Raw genomic sequence first — 21,678 nt, 5'->3', positions numbered from 1 at the left:
AGTTGTAGCCTAGTGGGTGGTAGAAAGCTGTTGACTTGTCAATGTAACAGCAGTTTTCCACTACTCAGCATTTTCTTCTGGAAGCACTGATTGCATGAACCCTGGTAGAACCTGCATCCTTCACAGTTAAAAAAATCACTAGGGATCTGTATTTCAGGCTTCCTTTGAAATAAGTATCCATGAAATTCACATGAGATGTTTTCAGTCAGATCCCCCCAAATATGTTCAATTATAGTCTGTTCTATAGCAATGGAGACATATAAAGGATCTTATTTTCTTTAATCTCCTTTTAATTATAGATTTGCACCTGTAATTTTTGAGTGTGTTTATTGTTCTGGAAATGTTTTTCTCTCTCTTTTATAAAATTCTTTACAGCCATTGCTGTTCTCAAGGACAAGGAGCCTGGGTCATTTATTGTTCGAGACAGTCATTCCTTCCGGGGAGCCTATGGGCTAGCAATGAAAGTTGCTACACCACCTCCTTCTGTTCTGCAGTTAAATAAGAAAGGTACTGTATGCCTTCTATCTGTCCTTTAACAAGCCACACATTAGAAAGTCTGTATTACTGTGTGTTAATCTGTAGGAATCTTCCCACTTCCAGTAAGTGCAACTTGAATTACAGGCTCTGTTTAGTTCCTTGCACTAGTATCACATTGAATGGGACTGAATAAGATGTTGTTTGTTCTTCAGTTTGACCATGGCTTGTGAATGTATGTATATTGTGGCAGTACATGTATCATACCTTATCAACCTGATAGAAAAACCATCATCTCTGTAATGGGTCCTCCCTAGCAATTAGAAGTCTGTGTTTCATCCTCATACCATCATGCAGAGCTTTCACTTGGCTGGGATGTTGAATATTTTTGACCCCAGGATTTTGTTCTGAGACAGTTCTACATTAGAGAAAAATCTCAGGGGGTTCCCTAAGGAAAGATGATAGTTGTTTAAAAGAAGTGATGAAATATGCATACTCTCCCAGCTCCATTGCCTCCATATATAACTTGTACCTGATAGTTGTGAAAGATAAAATGAACACATGGAAAGCATAAATCAATCTATGAGATCTCAGTAAGCACTATCTGTACTGTTCTTGGCTCATTGGTGCTACTAGAAAGGAAATGGGGTGATTTTCATTGCCTGGGGAGAAAAGCTACATAGATCACAGGAAGGCAGTGAATCTTAGTGTTGTGGTTATGGAAGTGTGCTTTGCATTCTCTTTCTTTTTTTCTTTTTGCTAAGATTTAAAGCTTACTCAGAGAGAAGTGGCAAGGTTAGCAATCCACCTGTATTACAATAACATTTTTGAATTCTCTACACTTCATATGTTATCTTGAGATAATTTCTTACTAAAAATTGTCATATAATACTTCCTTTTGTAGTCAAGAAACATCAACAGAACCACTGCAGTGTCAAATTTGAGGTAGACAGTAGGGGTGCACTGGTGATAGCAACTGCAAGGAGGCAAATGGAATAGCTGTAGGTGTTTTTATTAATCTCTTCTCATCAGATCAATGAAATCCAGGAAGACATGAAAGTTCAAACTCTACTAGTGTTTAAGAGCCAGTTTATGTTAGTTGTACTACAGGTAAGTGGTAGCAAAAGAAAATTGTAATCAAGACTCTAGCATTCTTCCAATTCACCCTCAGTGATATTTAGCTTTGATTCCAATTGCTTCGTCCTGGAGGGTACGAATTTGTTCAGTCTCATAGAATCATAGGTTGGAAAAGACCTCCCAGATCAACTAGTCCAGCTGTTTATTACCCACTAAACCATGCCCCTGAGTACCACATCCAACCCTTCCTCAAACATCCCTAGGGATGGTGATGCCACCACCTCCCTGGGCTTCCCATTCCAGTGCTTAACTATTCTTTCTGAGAAGAAATTTCTCCTAATTTCCAACCTGAACCTCCCCTGGCGCAACTTGAGGCCATTCCCTCTAGTCCTATCGCTAGTTACCTGTGAGAAGAGGCCAACCCCCAGCTCCCCCCGACTTCCTTTCAGGTAGCTGTAGAGAGCAATAAGGTCTCCCCCGAGCCTCCTCTTCTCCAGACTAAACAACCCCAGTTCCCTCAGCTGCTCCTCAAAGGACTTGTGTTCCAGACCCTTCACCAGCTTCATAGCCCTTCTCTGGACATGTTCCAGGGCCTAGATGTCCTCCTTGTAGTGAAGGGCCCAAAACTGAACACAGTACTGGAAGTACAGCCTCACCAGAGCACAGTACAGGGGGATGATCACCTTCGTGGTCTTTCTGGCTACACTACTCCTGATACAAGCCAGGATACTGTTGGCCTTCTTGGCCACCTGGGCACACTGATGGCTCATGTTCAGGTGAGCATGGACTAACACACCCAGATCCTTTTCCTCCGCACAGCTTTCCAGCCACACTGCTCCAAGCCTGTAGTGTTGCATGGGGTTGTTGTGGCCAAAGTGCAGGACCTGGCACTCTCTCAGCAATTTCATAACTACCAGCCTGAATTATAAGTAATGGATAATAATCAGAGGGGTCAGGAAGTTTCCTGGTAATGTCCCTGACTCAGGCCCCAGGTAGGCCAGCAGTCTGGCCAACATATGGGGCCCTCTGTTCCCCTCACAAGGGAGTTGCCTACAACAATTACTCTTCTTTCCTTCTTGGTGGAGGAAGTCCTGAGGTGTGGAGTTGACTTCCTTTCCCTAGATGACCTCCTGTGTGGACGTTACCCCACATCCTCACCTACCCATCTCTCGAGCTCTAGGGCCTCAAGCCAATTGTGTAAGGGCAACTGGGGAGGCAAGGTGGGTAGGGAGGGGGCTTGCCTGTGGTGCAGAGCAGGGACCTGTTTCCATTCCTCTCCATCTCTTAGGTCCCCTTCCTCTGCCTAACAGCTACAGTGCAGGGGTCCACCACTATCTGGGGTGTATCACCCTGGTGCCTTTCTCTCAGGTATGTCAGGGAGTTGCTCCTCCTGTCTAACTCCTGCTCACACTGCCTGATGGTACTTAATCTCTCCACCTCGTCCTTGAGCTCTGCCACCAGGCTGATCAGATTCTCCACCTGCTCACACCTCACGCAGGAAGCATCTATGCCACCCTCTGATGACAGCAACAGGCTCAGGCACTCCCTGCAGCCGGAGACCTGAACAGCCGCGTTTTGGGGCAGGCAGTTGGTCTGGTTGCCACAGTCTTTCTGGCGAGAGCTTTCTGCCTAGTGGAGACCATGGCTGGATTTGTTGCCAGGCAGGCAGCTGATAGGTGAGCTGGTCTCCTCAGTGGGGAGGGATACTCTGCCCTCCCTGCCAGCCCTGCCTGCATGCACTGCTGTGCAAACTGCTGTGCCACACCTGACTGCTGCCCCACACCCTGTTTTCCTGCTCTGTTTGCTGTGTTCCTGGTCACTTGAATCTCCTGCAGAGTTTCTTGTTCCAAGCTTCCCCTTCCTACATACACTTATATTCATTTATTCTTAATATTGTATGAACATAATGGCAAGTGGTAAGCTGTTTGAAATGGTGAGCTTTGCAGTACTTGCTTGCATATAAGTTTCTGCTGTCCAGATTAATGCGTTCATCTATATTAGTCTGAAAGTGAGTCTTTGAGGTTATGTGTTCACTGGACTGCGGCTGATACAACCAGATTCAAAGGCAGCATTTATTCGTAGCTCTTTTGTTGAGGTTTGAATGATTTGGTAGCTTTGCTCTATTGCTATAAACTAACCCTTTCATTGCTTGGAAAGAGCTCCAGTTTGTAGGCAGGTGTGAAATACCACGAACTAGTCCTTCAAGAAATAGTGAAGTTGTCTTAATTATATGTGTGCAAATTAATGTATATGTTTAAAAGAATGGTAAATCTCAAGGGAATTTTTATTCTTTAAATCTCTTCATTATATCCCACTTACAATTTCAAGATTTGTCTTAGAGCTTTGGGACATAAAAACTGTATTTAAAATTTAATGAGATACAAAAACCTGAGTATTTCATATAATTGCCATAATTCATGTAACTGCCTTAGGAGCAAAGGCTTGGAGTAAAACTGAAAACATTTTAAAACTTAAAAATTCACTGAGAGACTTGGCATCATTATGCATGTACAGCTAAATCTTCTATTGTTTTGATCTGGAAAGTTCTGTGAGCAATTTTCAGTCCTGTCACTAGAAATGTGAGTATTTTATCATACTTTACTCCCTTGTCACATTGGATACAAGTTCTTCTAATTTGCAAGCACACCAGAATTTCTAGCCATTAGTTTTTCAAATTCATGTTCCTCTCTGTAGCTGGGACACCAGTGCATATTTGGATGTCAGTCATTTATACTAAAAGATTTTCCACTAAATATCTAAAGCGAGCTGTCTGCTTGTTTTTTTTTTTTTTTTTTTTTTTTCCCAGAATTCCCTTTTTACTGCATCTTGTAATCTTGCAGCAGAGCAGCTCTAATGTGTTTGGCATGCTTTGTATAAAACATTTGGTGTTAATGTGGAAAACTGCTTCATAAAGACCTGCTAATTTGTGAGACTACTCTGTTCCTTGCTTCTCTTCATGCCCTTTCTTGTTCTTTTTTAACACAGTTGGAGATTTGTCGAATGAGCTTGTAAGGCATTTTCTGATTGAATGCACTCAGAAGGGGGTGCGCTTGAAAGGATGCCCAAATGAACCATACTTTGGTAAGTACTGTGCATCACGGGGCACAGAAATTGGAAATAGTTTGCATTTGCCAGAGATGTTTTACAGACTTCAGTGGAGTGGAGATGAGAGAATACTTTGCTCAAGTCTTGAAGATTTCTGTAGGAACCCATTCTGGGGTTGTTGTAATAGCAACCTTGTACACATTTATGTTAAGAATATCTGCAGGGCACTCTGGCACTTCAAGCTTCCAGCTGTCATGCTTATCAACCACTACCAACATTGCTGCAGATAGCTTAGTGTGGTGGTTTTACTCAGGTGTGCAGGTGAGTAAACCACAACTGCTCCACTCGCTGTCCTCAAAGGGAAAGGGGAGAAAATATGATGAAAAGGGCTCAAGGATTGAGATAAGGGCAAGGAGATTACTTAACAATTATTGTCACAGACAAATCAGACTCAACATAGGGGGATTAATCAAATTTATTGTCTATTAGTAACAGGCTAGACAAGTAAGAAACAAAGTAAAGAAACCAAAAACACCTTCTCCCCCATCCACCCTCTTCCACCTCCTCACCCTGAGCAGCACAGGGAAACAGGGGAAAGGGTGTTGCAGTCAGTCTATAGCACTTTGCCTCTGCTGCACCTTCACAGTCACTCTCTGCCCCTGCTCTAATGTGGGGTCCCTCCCACGGGATGCAGTCCTCCCCGAACCAATCCTGCGGGGGCTGCCCACAGGCAGCAGCTCTTCAAGAACTACTCCAAATATGGGTCTATACCATGGGGTCCATCCGTCAGGATCAAACTGCTCCAACATGGGTCCCCCACGAGAAGCAGCTCCTGCCAGGTCAGCTGCTCCTGTGTGGTCCCCTCTCCATGGGCTGCAGGTTGTCTGTTCTAGTTCCCTGTGTATGTTCTACTGGGGGTTCTTCACAGGCCGCAGCCTCCTTCAGGTCAGATCCACCCGCTCCACTGTGGTTTCCTCCACGGGCTGCAGCGTGGAGATCTGCTCCACTGTGGGACCCATGGGCTGCAGGGGGACAGCCTGCTCCACCAGGGGCCTCTCCACAGGCTGCAGGGGAACTGCTGCTCCTCCTGCCCTCCTGCTGCACTGACCTTGGGGGCTGCAGGGCTGGTTCTCCCTCCTTACTCTCCGAGCCGCTGTTGTGCAGCAGTTTTTGTTGTTGTTGTTGCTTTTTGTTTTCTTTTTTTTCCCCCTTTCTTAAATATGCTCTCACAGATGCACAAACAACATTGCTTATGGGCTCGGCTCTGTGCAGCAGTGGGTCCCTTTGGAGCTGGCTGGAGCTGGCCCTTATCTCACATGGGGCAGCTTCTGGATTCTTTTCATAAAAGTCGTGCCTACAGCCTTCTGCTACCAAAACCTTGCCATGTAAACCCACTATACTTAGCTAGATGAATGTTGAGGGCCTTATTTATTCAGGACCTTTGCCTTATTTTGACTTGTACTGTATTTATACAGTGTAGCTAAAATGACAACAGAGTGGGACGTTCACATAGAAAAAAGTGCATTATGGCATTTCAGCCATAATACAATGAAAGCTCATTACACATTATAGTAAACAGCAGAATACCCATCCAGCTGCTCACTGATTCCTCCACCTCAGTTGGACAGGTGAGGTAAGCAGGATTACAAAGCTCATGTGTCAAGATAAAGACAGGAAGATTGCTTACCAGTTACTACAATGAGAAAACAGATGTGACTTGGGGAAAATTGATTTAGTTTATTGCCAGTAGATTTATGTACTGAGAAACAAAGACGAACATTAAAATAACACCTTTCCTTCTGCCCTTTCTAAGCTCAATTTCACTTTTTCATCCCAGATTCCTCAACTCCTATCCTACCCAAGGTGGAACAGGAGGGGATGGGGTTGGAATTTGGTCAGTACCTAACAATTTCTCTCTGCTACTTCTTCCATCTCCCACTTTTCACCTGCTGGATCATGGGTTCTTCTCATGGGCTGCCATGCTTCAGGAAAAAAAAATCTGCTTCAATACGAGCTCTCCACAGGCTGCAGTTCCTTCAGGAAATATCCACTTGCTCTGGTGTGGGGTCATCCACGGATGGCAGTGTGGTGGATCTCAGATCAGGCGTATGGAGCAGCTCCTTCTCTTCCTTCTCTGACCTTGGTCTTCCTTCTGCTGTATTGCATGCTTTTTGTTCTCTCATTGCCTCTGTGCAGCTCTTTTTGCCCTTTCTTAAATACATTTCTGCAGAGGTGCCACCAGCTTGGCTGAGGGACTCATCCATGCTCTGTTGTGGGGCCATTGGAGCCAGCTGGAACTGGCATGGGGCAGCTCTCGCCTCTCCTCATGCTACCAAACCTTACTATTTACACCCAATATACTTGTGAAGGAATCTTCTATCGTAAAACGTGCAAGTGTAAAATGACTAAATTCTGTTTGAAGTAAAGACGGATTGAATTTTGTCAGGATATATGGTCTTACATGCTAATGGCGAGGATGACTAACAGTTATTTTAATTGAAGCCAAGTCTGAATGGTAAAAGTGGTAAAAAAAAAATCAGAGTTTATGGCACTAATTAAAAGAAAGATAATTTAATAGAGAATATTATGTATATCAGTGTTGCATTGGGCGGGGGAGCTTTTGCCTAGGCCATCTTTTATGCTTTTATAAATGTACAATAGAGGCACATGTAGACAAAGCACTAGACAACGGAAGCTGGGTGGCTAAGAAGTAGAGCTCACTCTTTCACTTCTTCATTGCATAGCATTGACCCCTTGTGCTCTTACTTTCTTCATAAGGTTTTACTACATTTGCTACATTAAAATGTAGCAGATATTAAGAGCATTGAAAGGAAATTACTGACATCCATGTGTTATTGTTTGTATCATCTTTGCACTTTTTCCATTTGAAGCAGACATTTAGATTAGGATTTCAGTAATACGTCTAAGCAAAGAAAGGGATTGTATGATTGTGATTAATGACTTTAGTTAAGTACGTGCAACTGGAACAGCGCTGGGGAACACAAATCCACTTAAGTTGAGCAAAAAAGATCTTGGGTTAGGTGCCACAAAAATATTTTTAAAGGAAATTTGTGTATGTATGTATGAAGGGGGATGGGGGCTTGGTCAATAAAATATTTGAAAGCCAGCATAACTGTTAAGTGTTATTTTTGTCCACCAAGTTAATCTTGTATATCTTGTTAATTTCTGACCACAGGGAGTTTGACTGCTCTGGTATACCAGCATTCCATTACTCCACTGGCATTGCCCTGTAAGCTCCTCATCCCAGACAGAGGTATGCTTGTTATAGTACAGAAGAGATATGCCCAGCCAAGGCTTTGCTTCAAAGTTGTGAGCAGACTAGTACTGTGATGTTCCAATCATTATCATACGAGAGTCACAGAATTTAGCACAGTAATCTATCGTGTAGGAAGACAAATGTACTTCTCAGATATGAAATTGCACCTCTGTGAGGTTAGATGTAATCACTCATGCAGCTCGGGGTTACCACCTAGGGCTTCAGGGAAGTCAAGTGGGTGAAGGACAGAAAGTGCTGTGTATATGATGTGTATATGATGCTGGCAGGAAGGAAGCAGCAGTTTACCTAAGTCCAAATATTGTTTAAGTAAATGATCAAGGAGCCAGTGTTGCATCATGGGACTGTAATTCTAATTTTGGTAATGATGATTTCATAAACCACTCTAAGACCACAGCAGAATACACCTATGCTTTCCCCATAATTCAGTCTGCTATTTTCCCACATGAAGTTAACACCAGGTGTATTATTGAAATGTGAAACGTTCCTGTGGTTTTTTATTGAACTCTTCAAGCTTTTGTTAAAGACCATATGTCAGTGCTCCAACACAGCATTTGACTCATGCAAATATATTAATGAAATCTTTTAGCGTAAAAGCATGCAGTGGTATGTATGTGCAGAGATCCTCTGTAAGTCTTGTTCTTGTCCTCCTCGGCTCTTGCTGTTCTGGCAGAGGTATAGAACTGAAACTTTTGCCTTGTCCTGGATATCTTCCTCATTTGAATGTATTCAAAGTCAGTATATGTAATGTTAAATACAGCACTGGGAGATATTTTACACACTTTTATATAATTGAAATAACATACAGATGTACAGCTTTCTCACTAATTTTAACAGAAGATTTGGAGGCAAGTATTCTACTGCTGCTTTTACAGTTTAGATATTTGCGTTCTACATAAGAAAGAAGAAAGAAAAATTATGTTGTTATCTTCCAAATCAAAAGACAATTAATTTATTTAATCTCGGAAACAAACCATGTACCTAAATTAGTGTGAAATATACAAATTACAGAATTAAAATTGCACTATTTTGAAAACTTCAAGCTTGTTGTGAGGGAATATAGTTCTTAATAGTTTTTAATGTGGTAGCACTTCTGTACCTCCGGCATGTATATGTAATTATGTCTGTGACTATTAGGAAATAAATGTTGAACATCCCTCCTGCAGCACTGGAGGTAAAAAATGATGCAGAACAAAAACAAAACAAAACAAAAAAAACAACAACAGAGCCACATGGTATGAGTGGTTATAGGTGCAGATGCAAGATTGTTTAATGTTTCTGGCCAAGACTTATCCAGTACACGAAATCACATTTACAAAAGCTAGACTTATACTTGACCATGTGCATTGCTTTGTCTATCCAAGTACAAACAAGACATGGATAGTGTTTTCTGTTCTCAGATCCATTGGAAGAGATAGCAGAAACTTCTCCGCAGACTGCTGCAAACTCAGCAACAGAACTTCTCAAGCAGGGTGCAGGTTAGTAAACTTTCCCCTTGCATTTGACTGTCACTAAGTGTTATATTTTACAGGCTGGGAAAAACTGATGCTAAGACTGGACTGAAGGATGATTAAAGAAAATAGTTATATTTACAGTACTGTGCAGAAGTGTAAAGGGCACTGTGAGGATATATACAAAGTTCTTTCTCTTTTCTGTAACTAGCTTCTAAGTTGTACAACCTTGTATCTGCTTTCCCATTGTGTGTCCCATGACAATTTGAAGTACTCATGGGTTCGTTCAAGCACAGCAATTTGTAAGCAGTGACATTAATTTCATAATGATAAACTTTGAGAAGATGTTTTCAACCTGTGTTCCGTGAAAGTTCTTGAACTATGAGGTCTGCAAATGGCAACAAATGAAAGTGTTCGGTAGGGTTAAATTCTCAGCATAGAAGTAAAAAATACCACTGAAAAATGCTTATCCACCAATAAATCTGAAAAAACAAACAAGCAAAAAAAAATAAAAACATTGCCATGTGCTTGATGATGCATGCTGTTAGGAAATACCCAGTACCTTTTCCACTGGATGCTGTTCTGTGAATTCTTATGCATACTGCAGTATCCATTCTGCAAATTAAGTTGTATTACCATCATTTTAGTGATATAACAGAAGAACCCTGACGAAGTTACCACCAAATGATGTGGTGCTGGGGACATGGCACTAGGGGACATGGTTTAGTGGTTGATATTGGTAGTAGGGTGATGGTTGGACCAGATGATCTTGAAGGTCTCTTCTAACCTTAATGTTTCTATGATTCTATGATTTAGTCCCATTAGAGCAGGCGAATACACTATGTTTGATGCTCCTCCTTGAGTTTAGCCTACAACTAGAGCCACAAGCAAAAATGTTGCAGCCAGGCGTGCCTTTATCAGAATGCTGTCTCATTGCCCTTAACCCATTTTGGGATGCTTCTGCATGGGGCACTTGCCAAGCTGAGGAGTTCTAGAGAGTGTGTGTGTTGCTCTTGCTTATGCAGCAATTTGACTTAAAAATTTGCAGTATTACTTCAAATGCTCTAATCAAGCATTTGAGGCAATGGCTGGCCTTAGTGACGCTGTGCCAGGAATGAGCACCTGTTGACCTTTCTGTATAACAGTGCTGATGGTGTTTGTTGTAGCCAACAGAGCAAAAGCCAAGGAAAATGAATTAAAAGACTTCTCTTGAAAACTCAGCAAAATGGGCACAAGCTATCTTTTTAGAAATGCTGGTTTCTCTTCGGTTGGGCAAGGCTTTTCAAATAAAAAGAAATAATTCTTACACCATTTGGGGCAGTATTCAGATAACTCCTTATGGGGATTGTCACATCATGGATCATTTGGGAAACAGTATATATATTTTTTCTGTCTTGTTGGTTTTGTTTTTAAACAAGGAGTTGGAACATGACTAGATAAGGTAGCTAGGAGATACTGTCAGTCTTTTGCCTTGACACATTATTTCCCACTGATTTTCTGTGTTTCAGAGATCCCTATCCAGTTGATAGCTTTCCAGTTGTCGAGTTCCTCACTGACACATGTAAACTATTTCTCTTCTAAACATCTAAGCTTGTGTGGGCACCTGTAGTTTAGTCAAATAAGATGCAGTTTTTCCCTGCCAAACATTTCCCTACCCTTCTCCACCCCACCCTTTTCTCACTGCACAAGCAAAAAAAGATGTTTTTCCTAGAATGATGATTTATATAGCTGCCTGAAAAACCTAATAGGCATTTCCAATCATTATCTAAATGCAGAAGCTAAACTACAAATCCCAGAGATTGACAACCAAAGTCTAGAAACTATACAGATAAGTGGCTTTTCCCTAAAACAGACCTCGTTTTATTAACTTTCCTGTTTGACAGCCAAATTTTGTGCCTCAGATAAGTCCAAGTTCTTCATACCTGTTTCCACTAGTAGAGTGAAGGGATTTAGTGTTCTGGACAAAGCACATTCCCAGTATAAAAGCAGCATGGGATACTCAAGCTGGCCGTATTGCATAGCTATCAGTGGTAGCACAGACATGACTACAAATGCCACTCATGAAAGATAAGAGCAGCAACTTTACAGGAAAGATACAAGCATCTTCCTTTCATTCTAATTTTGAATACGGTTTCTGTGGGATTGCTGTCATTTGATAACCCATCAGCTGTCTAGATCAGACCATACATACATGACGTTCTGAAGTGAGAAATATTTCAGCCTTTCTCACCACCTTTCCTTTTCTGTATTCTACTTTTTAATCTGACATTTTTACACTTTAGAGAACTTTAGAAAAAGATACAATTTACTATTTTTGTGCTACGCAAGTAAAGGAATCTACTGTATTTATTGACTGCTTTTGAGCTATCACACTAATGGCAATCTAGACAGTAAGGTTGGCTAGGTCATGTAGAAGGTCTCTTGATGCCAGTGAAATGGCTGTTGCAAAGGAAGGGAAACCCTTTATATGAGCTTCAAAAGGGGTGAGGAATGTGGCTGGGGAACATGGCAAGCTTCCTTTGGTGGGAAAAGCTCAGAGTTTTAACGAAGAGCTTTTTAGGTCTGTAGCAAACATACACAGTAATCATGTGAGAATAAGAAAGTTTATGGTTTGGAATGTTATTCACAATTTTGGGTAGACATGGCAGTACGTAATTTAGTGAAGAAGGCCTCTCTGTATGAATTGTATAGTGATTGTTTCAAACAAAGTTATTGAAACTAGCATGCCAATGCACAAATACATTTCCGAATCCTTTCACTTACAAATCAGATAAATCAAATCTCTAGATCCCTTCTTTCACTGACAACCTCCAGAGCTTGAAGTTACTGGGCTGATAGCCATGATGGAATCAAACTTACACTTATGCAGTCTGTAAATTGATGACTGCTTAGTTGTTTTGAAAGTGTCAGTGTCTAGCTGTGTATTTTATGTAAATAGTATTAAGAAAAGGCTTTAGTCAAATTACAGAATAGCCATATGAAAAGAGGAGCTTTTTCATTTAATCTTTGCTTTCATAGTAAGGTTGGCAAGGCAGGCTAAACTGATAACAAATCAAATGTTAGCATGGCAGTTTGCACACATCTGCTGCCAGAGTTGTAAATTCATTCCTGTATACTTACACAAATGTTTTAACCAAAACACAAAGTCTGTTGGTATCAGTGTTCAGTTATGGATGTGTTTAATTATTTCTTGTGCTGTAGAATAAGACTAAGAGAACTTTTCAGTTTCAAAAATGTTATTAATCTGCTTGTAACTTTGACTTTACACAAGTTGAAAGTAATTAATCATGTGAATACTTCTTTTAATACTATACAACCTTAATAATTAATACTACATAATACTGTATGCCATTTTTACTGTATAATACTATACAGTGCGATACAGTATTACAGTACTATTATATAGTGCCATATAATATTAATACTTACGGTCCTATTGGTCACTGCAGATTTGTTTTGAGACCAGATTAAAAAATAAATTAACTGTTTGGTAGCTTTAGAAACCAATGAGCTACTTTTTATAGAGATATACCAGAAGATACTAATATCTGTAGGAGAAGAAAAGGGCTCCTAAAATAAGTGCATGCAGAGGTAAAGAATCAATCTAATATATTGAGTAGTTAATTCAATTTGGAAGTTGCTTTGTTTGCCCTAAAATTACTAAACATACAAAGCAGTACAGAATTACTGAGATATGAATTTTGCAGCAATCCTCAGTTCTTTGAGGGGAGAAAACTGTTACTGTCTTGCTAAACGAGTGAATGGTTTCCTTTGAAGGTAACAAACACCATTTGAAAATGTGAAATGTATCAATTTATACTGAAGAAAATGTGTATTTTCTCATTGGCTGTTGTAACTGAATTAAAAACAATGGGGCAGTAAAAGGCTCCAAAAATGAACTCCAGAATTATCATCTTAAAATATGAAGCAACAGTGGGACATGGTGAGGTACAAATAGATGTGGTGTTTTTTTTGTCAATCTTCTCTGTTCACTTTGTAAAGGTGGAAAATTTACATTTTATTTGGTGTTGTTCAGAAGATTCCTGTCTGCTTGCTTTGATGTAATGACCTCCCAAAGTATTTTCCATCTTTCATTACAGCGTGTAATGTTTGGTATCTGAATTCGGTGGAGATGGAGTCCCTCACAGGTTACCAGGCAGTACAGAAAGCCTTGAGTTTGACGCTGATGCAAGATCCTTCTCCCATCTCAACTGTTGTCCATTTCAAGGTGTCTGCACAGGGAATCACACTGACAGATAATCAAAGAAAGTAAGCAAAAGAAGAATGGGGAGAGAGTATCTGTCCTTGTCTCCAACAAATGTCACTTGCTGTTGAGTTGTTTTTCTAGTTATGTTCTACAGTCTCTGTTTCAGATGATATTAGGATTGCGTAAAGAACAACGTCTGCTATCCCTCGAGGTTGCCAGCAACCTGCAGTACTGGAGGATGAATATTTTAAGATGTAGGCATTTCTTCCACATGGCAGTTTCTGTCTCTGGAAGGTTACTTTGCCATGGCATTTTTTTCATTGTAGTTATTTTTCAGAAAAATGGGAAGTAATGCTTTTAGAGCATTTGATATTCAGTCTATTCAGTGAAGTAATTTATCTTCACAGTATCCTTCACCAGTATAACTGAACTGAGCCTGAATGAGCAGTGTGTGCTGCCAGTATTTGAAATAGTGCTTTGGATAGCCTAGTACATGTAAACTACTTTGATAAAAAAATAATTTATATTTACTCTGTACTGAATGCTATTAGGGCTACTAAAAAGTATTTAGATTTGAAAACTGACCATTATAGTGGAGGGATGACAGGAATTTATTATGAATTAAAAAAAAAAAAGAAAAAAAAAGGCGAGACTTCCTAGTTCCATGGGTTCTGAAACCATTTGTAGCAAATCAAAGAGAAAACCTTAAATCATAACACCTAGGAGTCCTTATATTTAGCAACTTAATCAAATTATTCACAAGTTCCAAGAAGTTGTATTTCCCACTAAAATAGTATATAAGCAGTCAGTCTTTAGAAAAAAAAAGTCATACTTCTAGTTCTTTTTCTTTGCTTTAGGGTCAGATTTCTTATGGTCCAAAACTTAAAGTTACTCTTTTAAATATGGATTTATTTGGTTGGAGCAGTTCATGGTGAGGGACTTATTATCAGGGAATGTAGTGATAGGGAAAGGGGTAACAGTTTTAAACTAAAAAAGGGTAGATTTAGATGAGACATTAGGGAAAAATTCTTCCTAATGAGGGTTGCGAGGCACTGGAACAGGTTGCTGAGAGAAGTTGTGGATGCCCCATCCCTGGAAGTGTTCAAGGCCAGGTTGGATGGGGCTTTGATCAACCTGATCTAGTGGGAGGTATCCCTTCCCGTGGCAGTGGGGTTGGAATGAGGTGATCTTTACAGTCCCTTCCAATGGAAACCGTTCTATGACTCATATAGTTCATCTGGCTTTAAAACAAACTCAGAGATAATAAAACCTATATATTGCCATTATTAAATTTAGACTAAATATGGTTGATTTTTTAGATCTGTTCATTGCTTAAAATTTTAAGCATCTTAACTATTTCTAAAATATTTTATTTCCTCCTATCCAGACTTTTCTTTCGGCGACATTATCCAGCCAACACTGTTATTTTCTGTGCCTTGGATCCACAAGACAGAAAGTAAGCAAGACAAGTACTATTTCTAATATGTTATATATGTTATTTGTATTATTATCTACAAAAAAAAAACCAACAAAACAACAAAACCTAATGGAAGTGTGATTTTATTTCTCCATTCTTTTTTTTCTTTTATTTTTTTCTCATTTCTTTCTTATGGACGTCAAGATGGATGAAAGATGGCCTTTCTGCAAAGTAAGTTGAACCCCTCTGAGTCTCTTGTAACTGAATGTTTTAGGAATATCATTACAGTGATCAGTTTGTAAGCTTTCTAGTTACCTTTGTCACAGATGGAGAAGGGAAAGCAGAAAGGTAAAACTCTCTGTCCATTGCAGTTAGACTCAATTTAGTTCATCTGCAATTCTGCAAGTAATGGCCTAATTAAGTGATGGTTGGATGGCTGGAACCAGAGTTAGTATGGTTTGTTTACATTGCAGGTCTGATTTGCATAAAGTTTTGGAAATGAAAACAGCCATTTGCTATTCAGTTGAGTGTCACTTAGCCACTAAAACTAACTGAAGCTTACTTGTTTCACATAGACTGTTGGCTTTAAAAAAAATAAAATCCCCCTCCCCTCCCTGAAAGCACATACATGAAAACAATCCTAATAATACTAGTGTCGGACATAAATATATAATTACCAGTGGACTGCAAAGTGTTTTTGTTTGAATACCAACGTCATTGTCTCCTCCCTGACACCCTTCTTCTACCTGCACCAACACACGCCTCTCACCACACCAAACTCCCCAACTCAAAGATAGGTAAGAGAACAGCAGTACTGAGTCAGCTTAAATATATTGCCAGAGATGGTAGCATGACACTGACAGCAAACAGTACAGGATGCAAACCAGAAAGAGTAGAAGAAAGGGGATAGTATGCTTACCTGATTCTGGCCATCCTGAGCCACTGAGGGAGGAGCTTCTGATTTGGCTGGTGCAGTCCATGGGTTAGTATTAAAGGGAGGGCAGGGACAGGTGACATTATACGCTGGAGGGAAGGGATGCCGCCCAGCAGGACCTTGACAGGCTTGAGAGGAGGGCCTGTGTGAACCCCATGAAGTTGAACAAAGCTAAGTGCAAGGTCCTGCATGTGGGCTAGGGCAATCCCAATCAGAAATACAGGCTGGCCAGAGAATGGATATGGTGGTGTTAGTTGATGAGAAGCTCAACGTGAGCTGTCAATATGGGCTTGCAGCCCAGAAAGCCAACCGTATCCTGGACTGCATCAAACGTGTGGCCAGCAGGTCAAGGGAGGTCATTCTCCCCCTCTACTCTGCTCCTGTGAGACCCCACCTGAAGGACTGTGTTCAGCTCTGAGGCCCCCAGCACAAGAAGGACATGGAAGTATTAGAATGAGTCCAAGGGAGGGCCATGAGGATGATCAGAGGGCTGGAGCACCTCTCCTATGAAGAGAGGCTGAGAGAGTTGGTATTCAGCCTGGAGAAGAGAAGGCTCCAGGGAGACCTTATAGGACCCTTCTGGTACCTAAAGGGGGCCTAGAGGAAAGCAGGAGAGGGATTCTTTGTCAGGGAGTGTAGTAATATGATAAGGAGTAGTGACTTTAAACTAAAAATGGGTAGATTTAGATTAGATATTTGGAAGAAATTCGTTACTCTGAGGGTGGTGAGGCACTGGAACAGGTTGCCCAGAGAAGTTGTGGATGCCCCATCCTTGGAAGTGTTCAAGGCCAGGTTGGATGGGGCTTTGAGCAAGCTGGTCTAGTGTAAAGTGTCCCTGCCTATGGCAGGGAGGTTGGAATTAGGTGATCTTTAAGTTCTCTTGCAACCCAAACCATTCTGTGATTTGGACCACTGTTTTTAGCTGTCACACAGTACCTTGTCCTTTACATCAGATGAAATATGATTTGTGCATTTGTCCTTGTCGTTTTGGTTTCTACAGTATCTTTTTTGCTTTATGAAATGAGACAATACCTGTCTGTTCTCTGATACAGTGTGATTGTTGCCCTTGCAGAGTATTTGGGTTTGTTGCCAGGAAGCAAGGCAGTGCCACAGACAATGTGTGCCACCTATTTGCAGAACACGATCCAGAGCAACCTGCCAGTGCCATTGTGAACTTTGTATCAAAGGTCATGATCGGATCGCAGAAGAAGATGTGACACCTTTCCAGCACTGACTCAGAGCTCTTCGCTGACTTCATTGAAGGAAAGTGCTGTGAGAGGAAGTCTGTTCAGCAGCAATGTTATTCCCAAGAAGGAAAGCAGACGACAGTCTCCCCGCATTATGTTTGCAAGAGTTCAGTCTTTTCTTTGAAGATGACTCTTACTTAGCAAAGCATTTTTTGTTTCTTTTTATTTCAAAGGACAGAGCAAAAGAAGCTGTTTGCCACCCAAACCCATGTAGCCCATACCTGAATGAAGCATAAATGAAAAGCTTTTCTCCTGAAGGATTTCTAATATATGTTCACATGCAATTTCTCATCATTTATTGGAGCAGAAATATTCACTCACTAGACTGTGCTACCTTTTAGTGCAGCAAAGGTTTCATATAACCTCCACAAAGAAACTTGCCATAGTTGCATCAATGGTAGCTATACGCCTTGCAAACATGTTCTTGAGAGAATGATGGTCTGAGGAGACCATTTGCTATTCTCTTCATCTTTATGTGAATCAGTGATGGGAACTGAATGGAGGAAGGGGAATATGTATGTGAAAAGAAGGCTTGTGCAAGTTTATTTCTGCTTAGAAAGGAACAGCAATGTGGAATATTCAGGGAGATTGCTCTGTATTTAGTGTAAGCAAGGCTGGGCAGTTCTAACTTGAATCATTTTAAATAGGGAAGAGGTGGCAGAAAAAAACACACCGGTTGCATGGAAATGTACTCTGTGATTGTTTTTTTTCTGTATTTTTTATACTAAGAGCTAAGGGAAGATACTGTGTTTTAATAATTGCAGGATAAAAATGAGGGAAAAACAAATAAAATTTTATAATTTATATATTTTTGCTGGTACCAAATTATTTATAGTAAATCTCAGATCTTGATATATCGTGTAGATATCCTTAAACAAGAATGTTGTGCTTTGCCCTTTAGCAGTATTTTGCATAAGTGTGTATAGCATGTGCCTTGCTGTAGACAACAGAGTTTCATATTTTGACTTTTGTCTTACTGTGTGACAAGCTACTACCCATTTCCATGTCTCTTTGCAATACTGTTTTGGTAGTAACATTTGTTCCCCCTTTGAATACTTATGTAAATGTTTTTTTTTTAGTCCCCTTTTTATTGAACTTTTGGGGCTATGTTTTTAAATTTTTATTAATCTGTAGGAATTATTTTTATGCTTTATAGAGATAAGAGATCCCAAAGGAATTTATTTTGTTACTCTGTCCCATTTCTTGAGATCATTTGTTTCATGATTTGTACAGCTGTCACACCTGTACATATCTCTGTATATTTTTCTAAACAAATCTGTATTTTCAATGCACAACAAAATGTTAATTAGCTTTACAGCAATGATAAATTACAGGAAATGGATAAAGTAGGTTAGAGCGGAAATCTTCACAAGGAAGGTAAGCTTTCACAAGGAGGTCTACTGTGTAATTCCCATTCACCAAAGAACAGTTCTAGACCTCCGTATCAGAACTGAGGGTAATAAAGCAACTGCAGAGTAACAGTACTGAAAGTTTCATTGCCTCTGTTTCTTTCATGTGTGGTTGTCAACATTACGTTAATAACCTAAGGTTTAAAGTGACATGCTGAATTCAGCATACTGGATGCATGAGGCACAGGGTTAACTAGTAACTGTATCCACTTTGTGTATTTAATCCTGTCATCCTCTTTTCCTAAATAATGGCTAAACCAAGTGGAAAACACTGGGCTGTATGGTAAGAATGTTCCACCAATCTGAACTACGTTTGCCCTACGTTTATATAAACTACGCTTGTATAAATGATGATCTGTTTTTCATTAATAGCTTTCTTCCTAATTTCCCTGATTTGTTAGGACCATGGAAACATTATTCAGTGACCACAGCAAAAAATACTACCAAATTGTTTAGTTAACAGTTTTGTATAAATAACTTTATATTGGAGGTAGGGTGGGGGTGGAGGATGGGACAGAAAAGACAGAATAAGGATTTGAAGTTCAATGTATTTGGACCAGGAAGTGGTGTATTAGTAACAGTGGGCATTGGATGTTGCAGAAGGGTGAAGCAATCCAAAGCATTGTAGCTACCATTGAAGCAACAAAGGCAAGTGCCACTGATTTTTACCAAATAATTCTGTTCTTCTGACACAGAGGTATTAAATGGTGTTTATGTACTATCCACACTATTTAAATGGTGTTTATGTACTTTCCAAAAATGCAGTTCTTATTTCTAGGAACTTTGATTCTTTTGAAACGTGAGAAGTTTCCTTTTAGTATTCTCCTGGTGTACCAAGAATCCAATTGCCTAATCTATTCAGCCAGGTGGGGTCCAGTGCATTTAATCAGCTGGCATCTCAATTAGATTGTCAGTTTTCCTAGTAGAAAAATGTTATGCAATAAATCTGATATGCTGTGAGCATTCAAATGAGAAGGAAATTTTTATATTTTTTCACTTTTGTAGGTGACATTTAAATTTCAGCCTGTCTTATTAGACACCAAGTGTTGGCCTTCGGGCTGAAAATATAGCATATGTTTTCCCCATATATTGTCATTTCCATTTGAGGCTTTATTTTTTTATTCCTAATGTGTTCTTAAGGCATGCTGAATTCAGGAACATAAGGAAATGAATGCTGCCACTCTTGGTGGTGTTTTCTGGGAGTTCAGATCTATTTGGTAAGTAGGAAAAAGAAGTTGCCCTGTTTCTAAGGGAGTTTTTCTATTATGCATTCCTTTGGATGGTAAATTGTCACATGCTTTTGCTTTTTAATTAATTAAAAATTGCAGAAAGCAAAACAGTTCAGTATGTACCATTGTGTAGTGTATGTAGAAGGATATTCATGAAACTTATGTTCATGGCAAATACAAGATTAAATAGTTAATACAGCACTTGCTTTCCAAGGTTTTTGGTAGATGTGTATATGCAGTTTCATAACTAATGCCAGCAAGTTGACACATGTATTTAGCCAGGCTCCTATTAACCTGCTTATTAAATATACTATTATCTTACAGTGTTATACTACAAAAATGCTAAGCGTCATGTTTTTAATTACATGGTTCCCATGTATCCAACATTATCATTAAAATTTTAATGTTTCCTTCTTGTATTTACCTTCTAAAATAGTGATTTTTTGGGGTCTTTTTCTTCAAACTGTAAAGCAGCAAAAGGTCTCCAGTATGTAAATGAATGTTCTATAAATTCTTTGTATAGTCATTTTCTCTTTTCTTCAGATATTCAGATTATAATAAAATTATGAAAGTGAAATTGCACAATACAATGTTACAGGACAATCTGTTCTGAAAGAAAGTTACTTTCTTGCATTCAAAACCAGTTAATGAGGGAAATCTTGGTGAAGTGAGAACAGGTTGCATGCAGAAGTAAGGGTTTAACTTTGTTTTTTTAAAGATTTCTTTCAGGAATCTGACTCTACAAAATTCTGCGGAGTCTGAGCTGCTAAAGTCTAGCCAGAGCATGTGATTTTCCTAGATCTTTTGCTTTTAAAATAATACAAAAGTGCCTTTTGCCTGCATTGCATATTTCATTATAAGAAGGAAGAATATATGTTGTCACCTTCTGAGATGTCTGTATCCATTTAAATGACTCCAATGTAGCCACTGTTCCTCTACTGTGACTACACTGGAAAAACTTCCAGAGAAGTGGAGGTTGGGAGGTGTGGGTGGGTGGAGTGGGGGGTAGCAATATCTAAGCCCTGACTGAAATAGTTCTCTGAGTACAAAATCTGTGCATCAGCCACACATTGAAGGTGTTGGATTATATACATGTTTTATTGGGATTATTTCTGAGAGTGATAAACGCTGGTATATCATGCTAATACATTTTCTGTGAGGTGTTGGCTGGCAGAAGTTTTTCATTAAGTATGCTTGGCTGTTATTCATTGCTACAGACCATTGTGAGGTTTATGCATAGGTGTAACATGAGAGAATTAATTGCAAAATTATTAATCTTTATCAGAATGAATTATAATGTGGAACAGATGACAAGTACGCAATAGCACAGTGGATCTTCTATGTCAGAGTCCAGTTTTCTATTGAAATTCCATTCTTGAATTCAGATATATTTGTGTACACATGTACAGGTATTGCTCCACTTTGAAGGCTGCTTTGGGGTCTCTTTGCTCCAGTGTATAAAAATCTTCTTTTAATATTCATCCTAACTGTATTCACGACTAGTTTACAGAATCAGAGAAATACAGAATGGGCGGGGTTGGAAGGGACCTCTGAAAATCATCTAGTCCAACCCTCCTGCCAAGCAGGATCACCTAGAGAAGATTGCGCAGGATAGCATCCAGGTGGGTTTTGAATATCTCCAGAGAAGGAGACTCCACATCCTGTCTGGGCAACCTGTTCTAGGGCCTCACCACCCTTCTACAGTGACTGGCTCCATCTTCTCAACACCCTCCCCTCAAATATTTATACACATTAATGATTTCTCCCCTCAGTCTTCTGCCTCTCTGGGCAACCTGTTCCAGTGCTCTGTCACCCTCACAGGAAAGAAGTGCCCTCTCATATTCAGCCGGAACCTCCTGTGCTTCAGTTTGTGCCTGTTGCTTCTTGTCCTGT

General features: G+C 39.9%; 1 protein-coding gene across 16 annotated transcripts in view; it reads left to right on the top strand.

The window, feature by feature from the left end:
• TNS3 (tensin 3) overlaps positions 1 to 20,367 on the top strand; it is a 258,468-nt gene extending 238,101 nt beyond the window's left edge. For 15 of the 16 annotated variants that reach the window (XM_083823142.1, XM_083823137.1, XM_083823136.1 and 12 more), the window contains 8 exons: positions 376 to 507; positions 4,537 to 4,632; positions 7,793 to 7,870; positions 9,292 to 9,369; positions 13,443 to 13,611; positions 14,937 to 15,005; positions 15,171 to 15,197; positions 16,973 to 20,367. In XM_083823142.1, coding sequence (XP_083679268.1) covers positions 376 to 507; positions 4,537 to 4,632; positions 7,793 to 7,870; positions 9,292 to 9,369; positions 13,443 to 13,611; positions 14,937 to 15,005; positions 15,171 to 15,197; positions 16,973 to 17,117 — 794 coding nt within the window. In that variant the 3' untranslated portion in view covers positions 17,118 to 20,367. Of the gene's footprint in view, positions 1 to 375; positions 508 to 4,536; positions 4,633 to 7,792; positions 7,871 to 9,291; positions 9,370 to 13,442; positions 13,612 to 14,936; positions 15,006 to 15,170; positions 15,198 to 16,952 lie in introns of all 16 variants that reach the window. The other variant, XM_083823140.1, reaches the window with a different exon arrangement.
• Positions 20,368 to 21,678: the final 1,311 nt, after the last annotated feature.

The sequence above is a fragment of the Anser anser genome (genome assembly GCF_964211835.1).
Source record: "Anser anser genome assembly, chromosome: 2".
NCBI lineage: Eukaryota > Metazoa > Chordata > Aves > Anseriformes > Anatidae > Anser > Anser anser.
The sequence above is the reverse complement of the archived record's forward strand: the minus strand, read 5'-3'. Positions and strand labels throughout refer to the sequence as shown.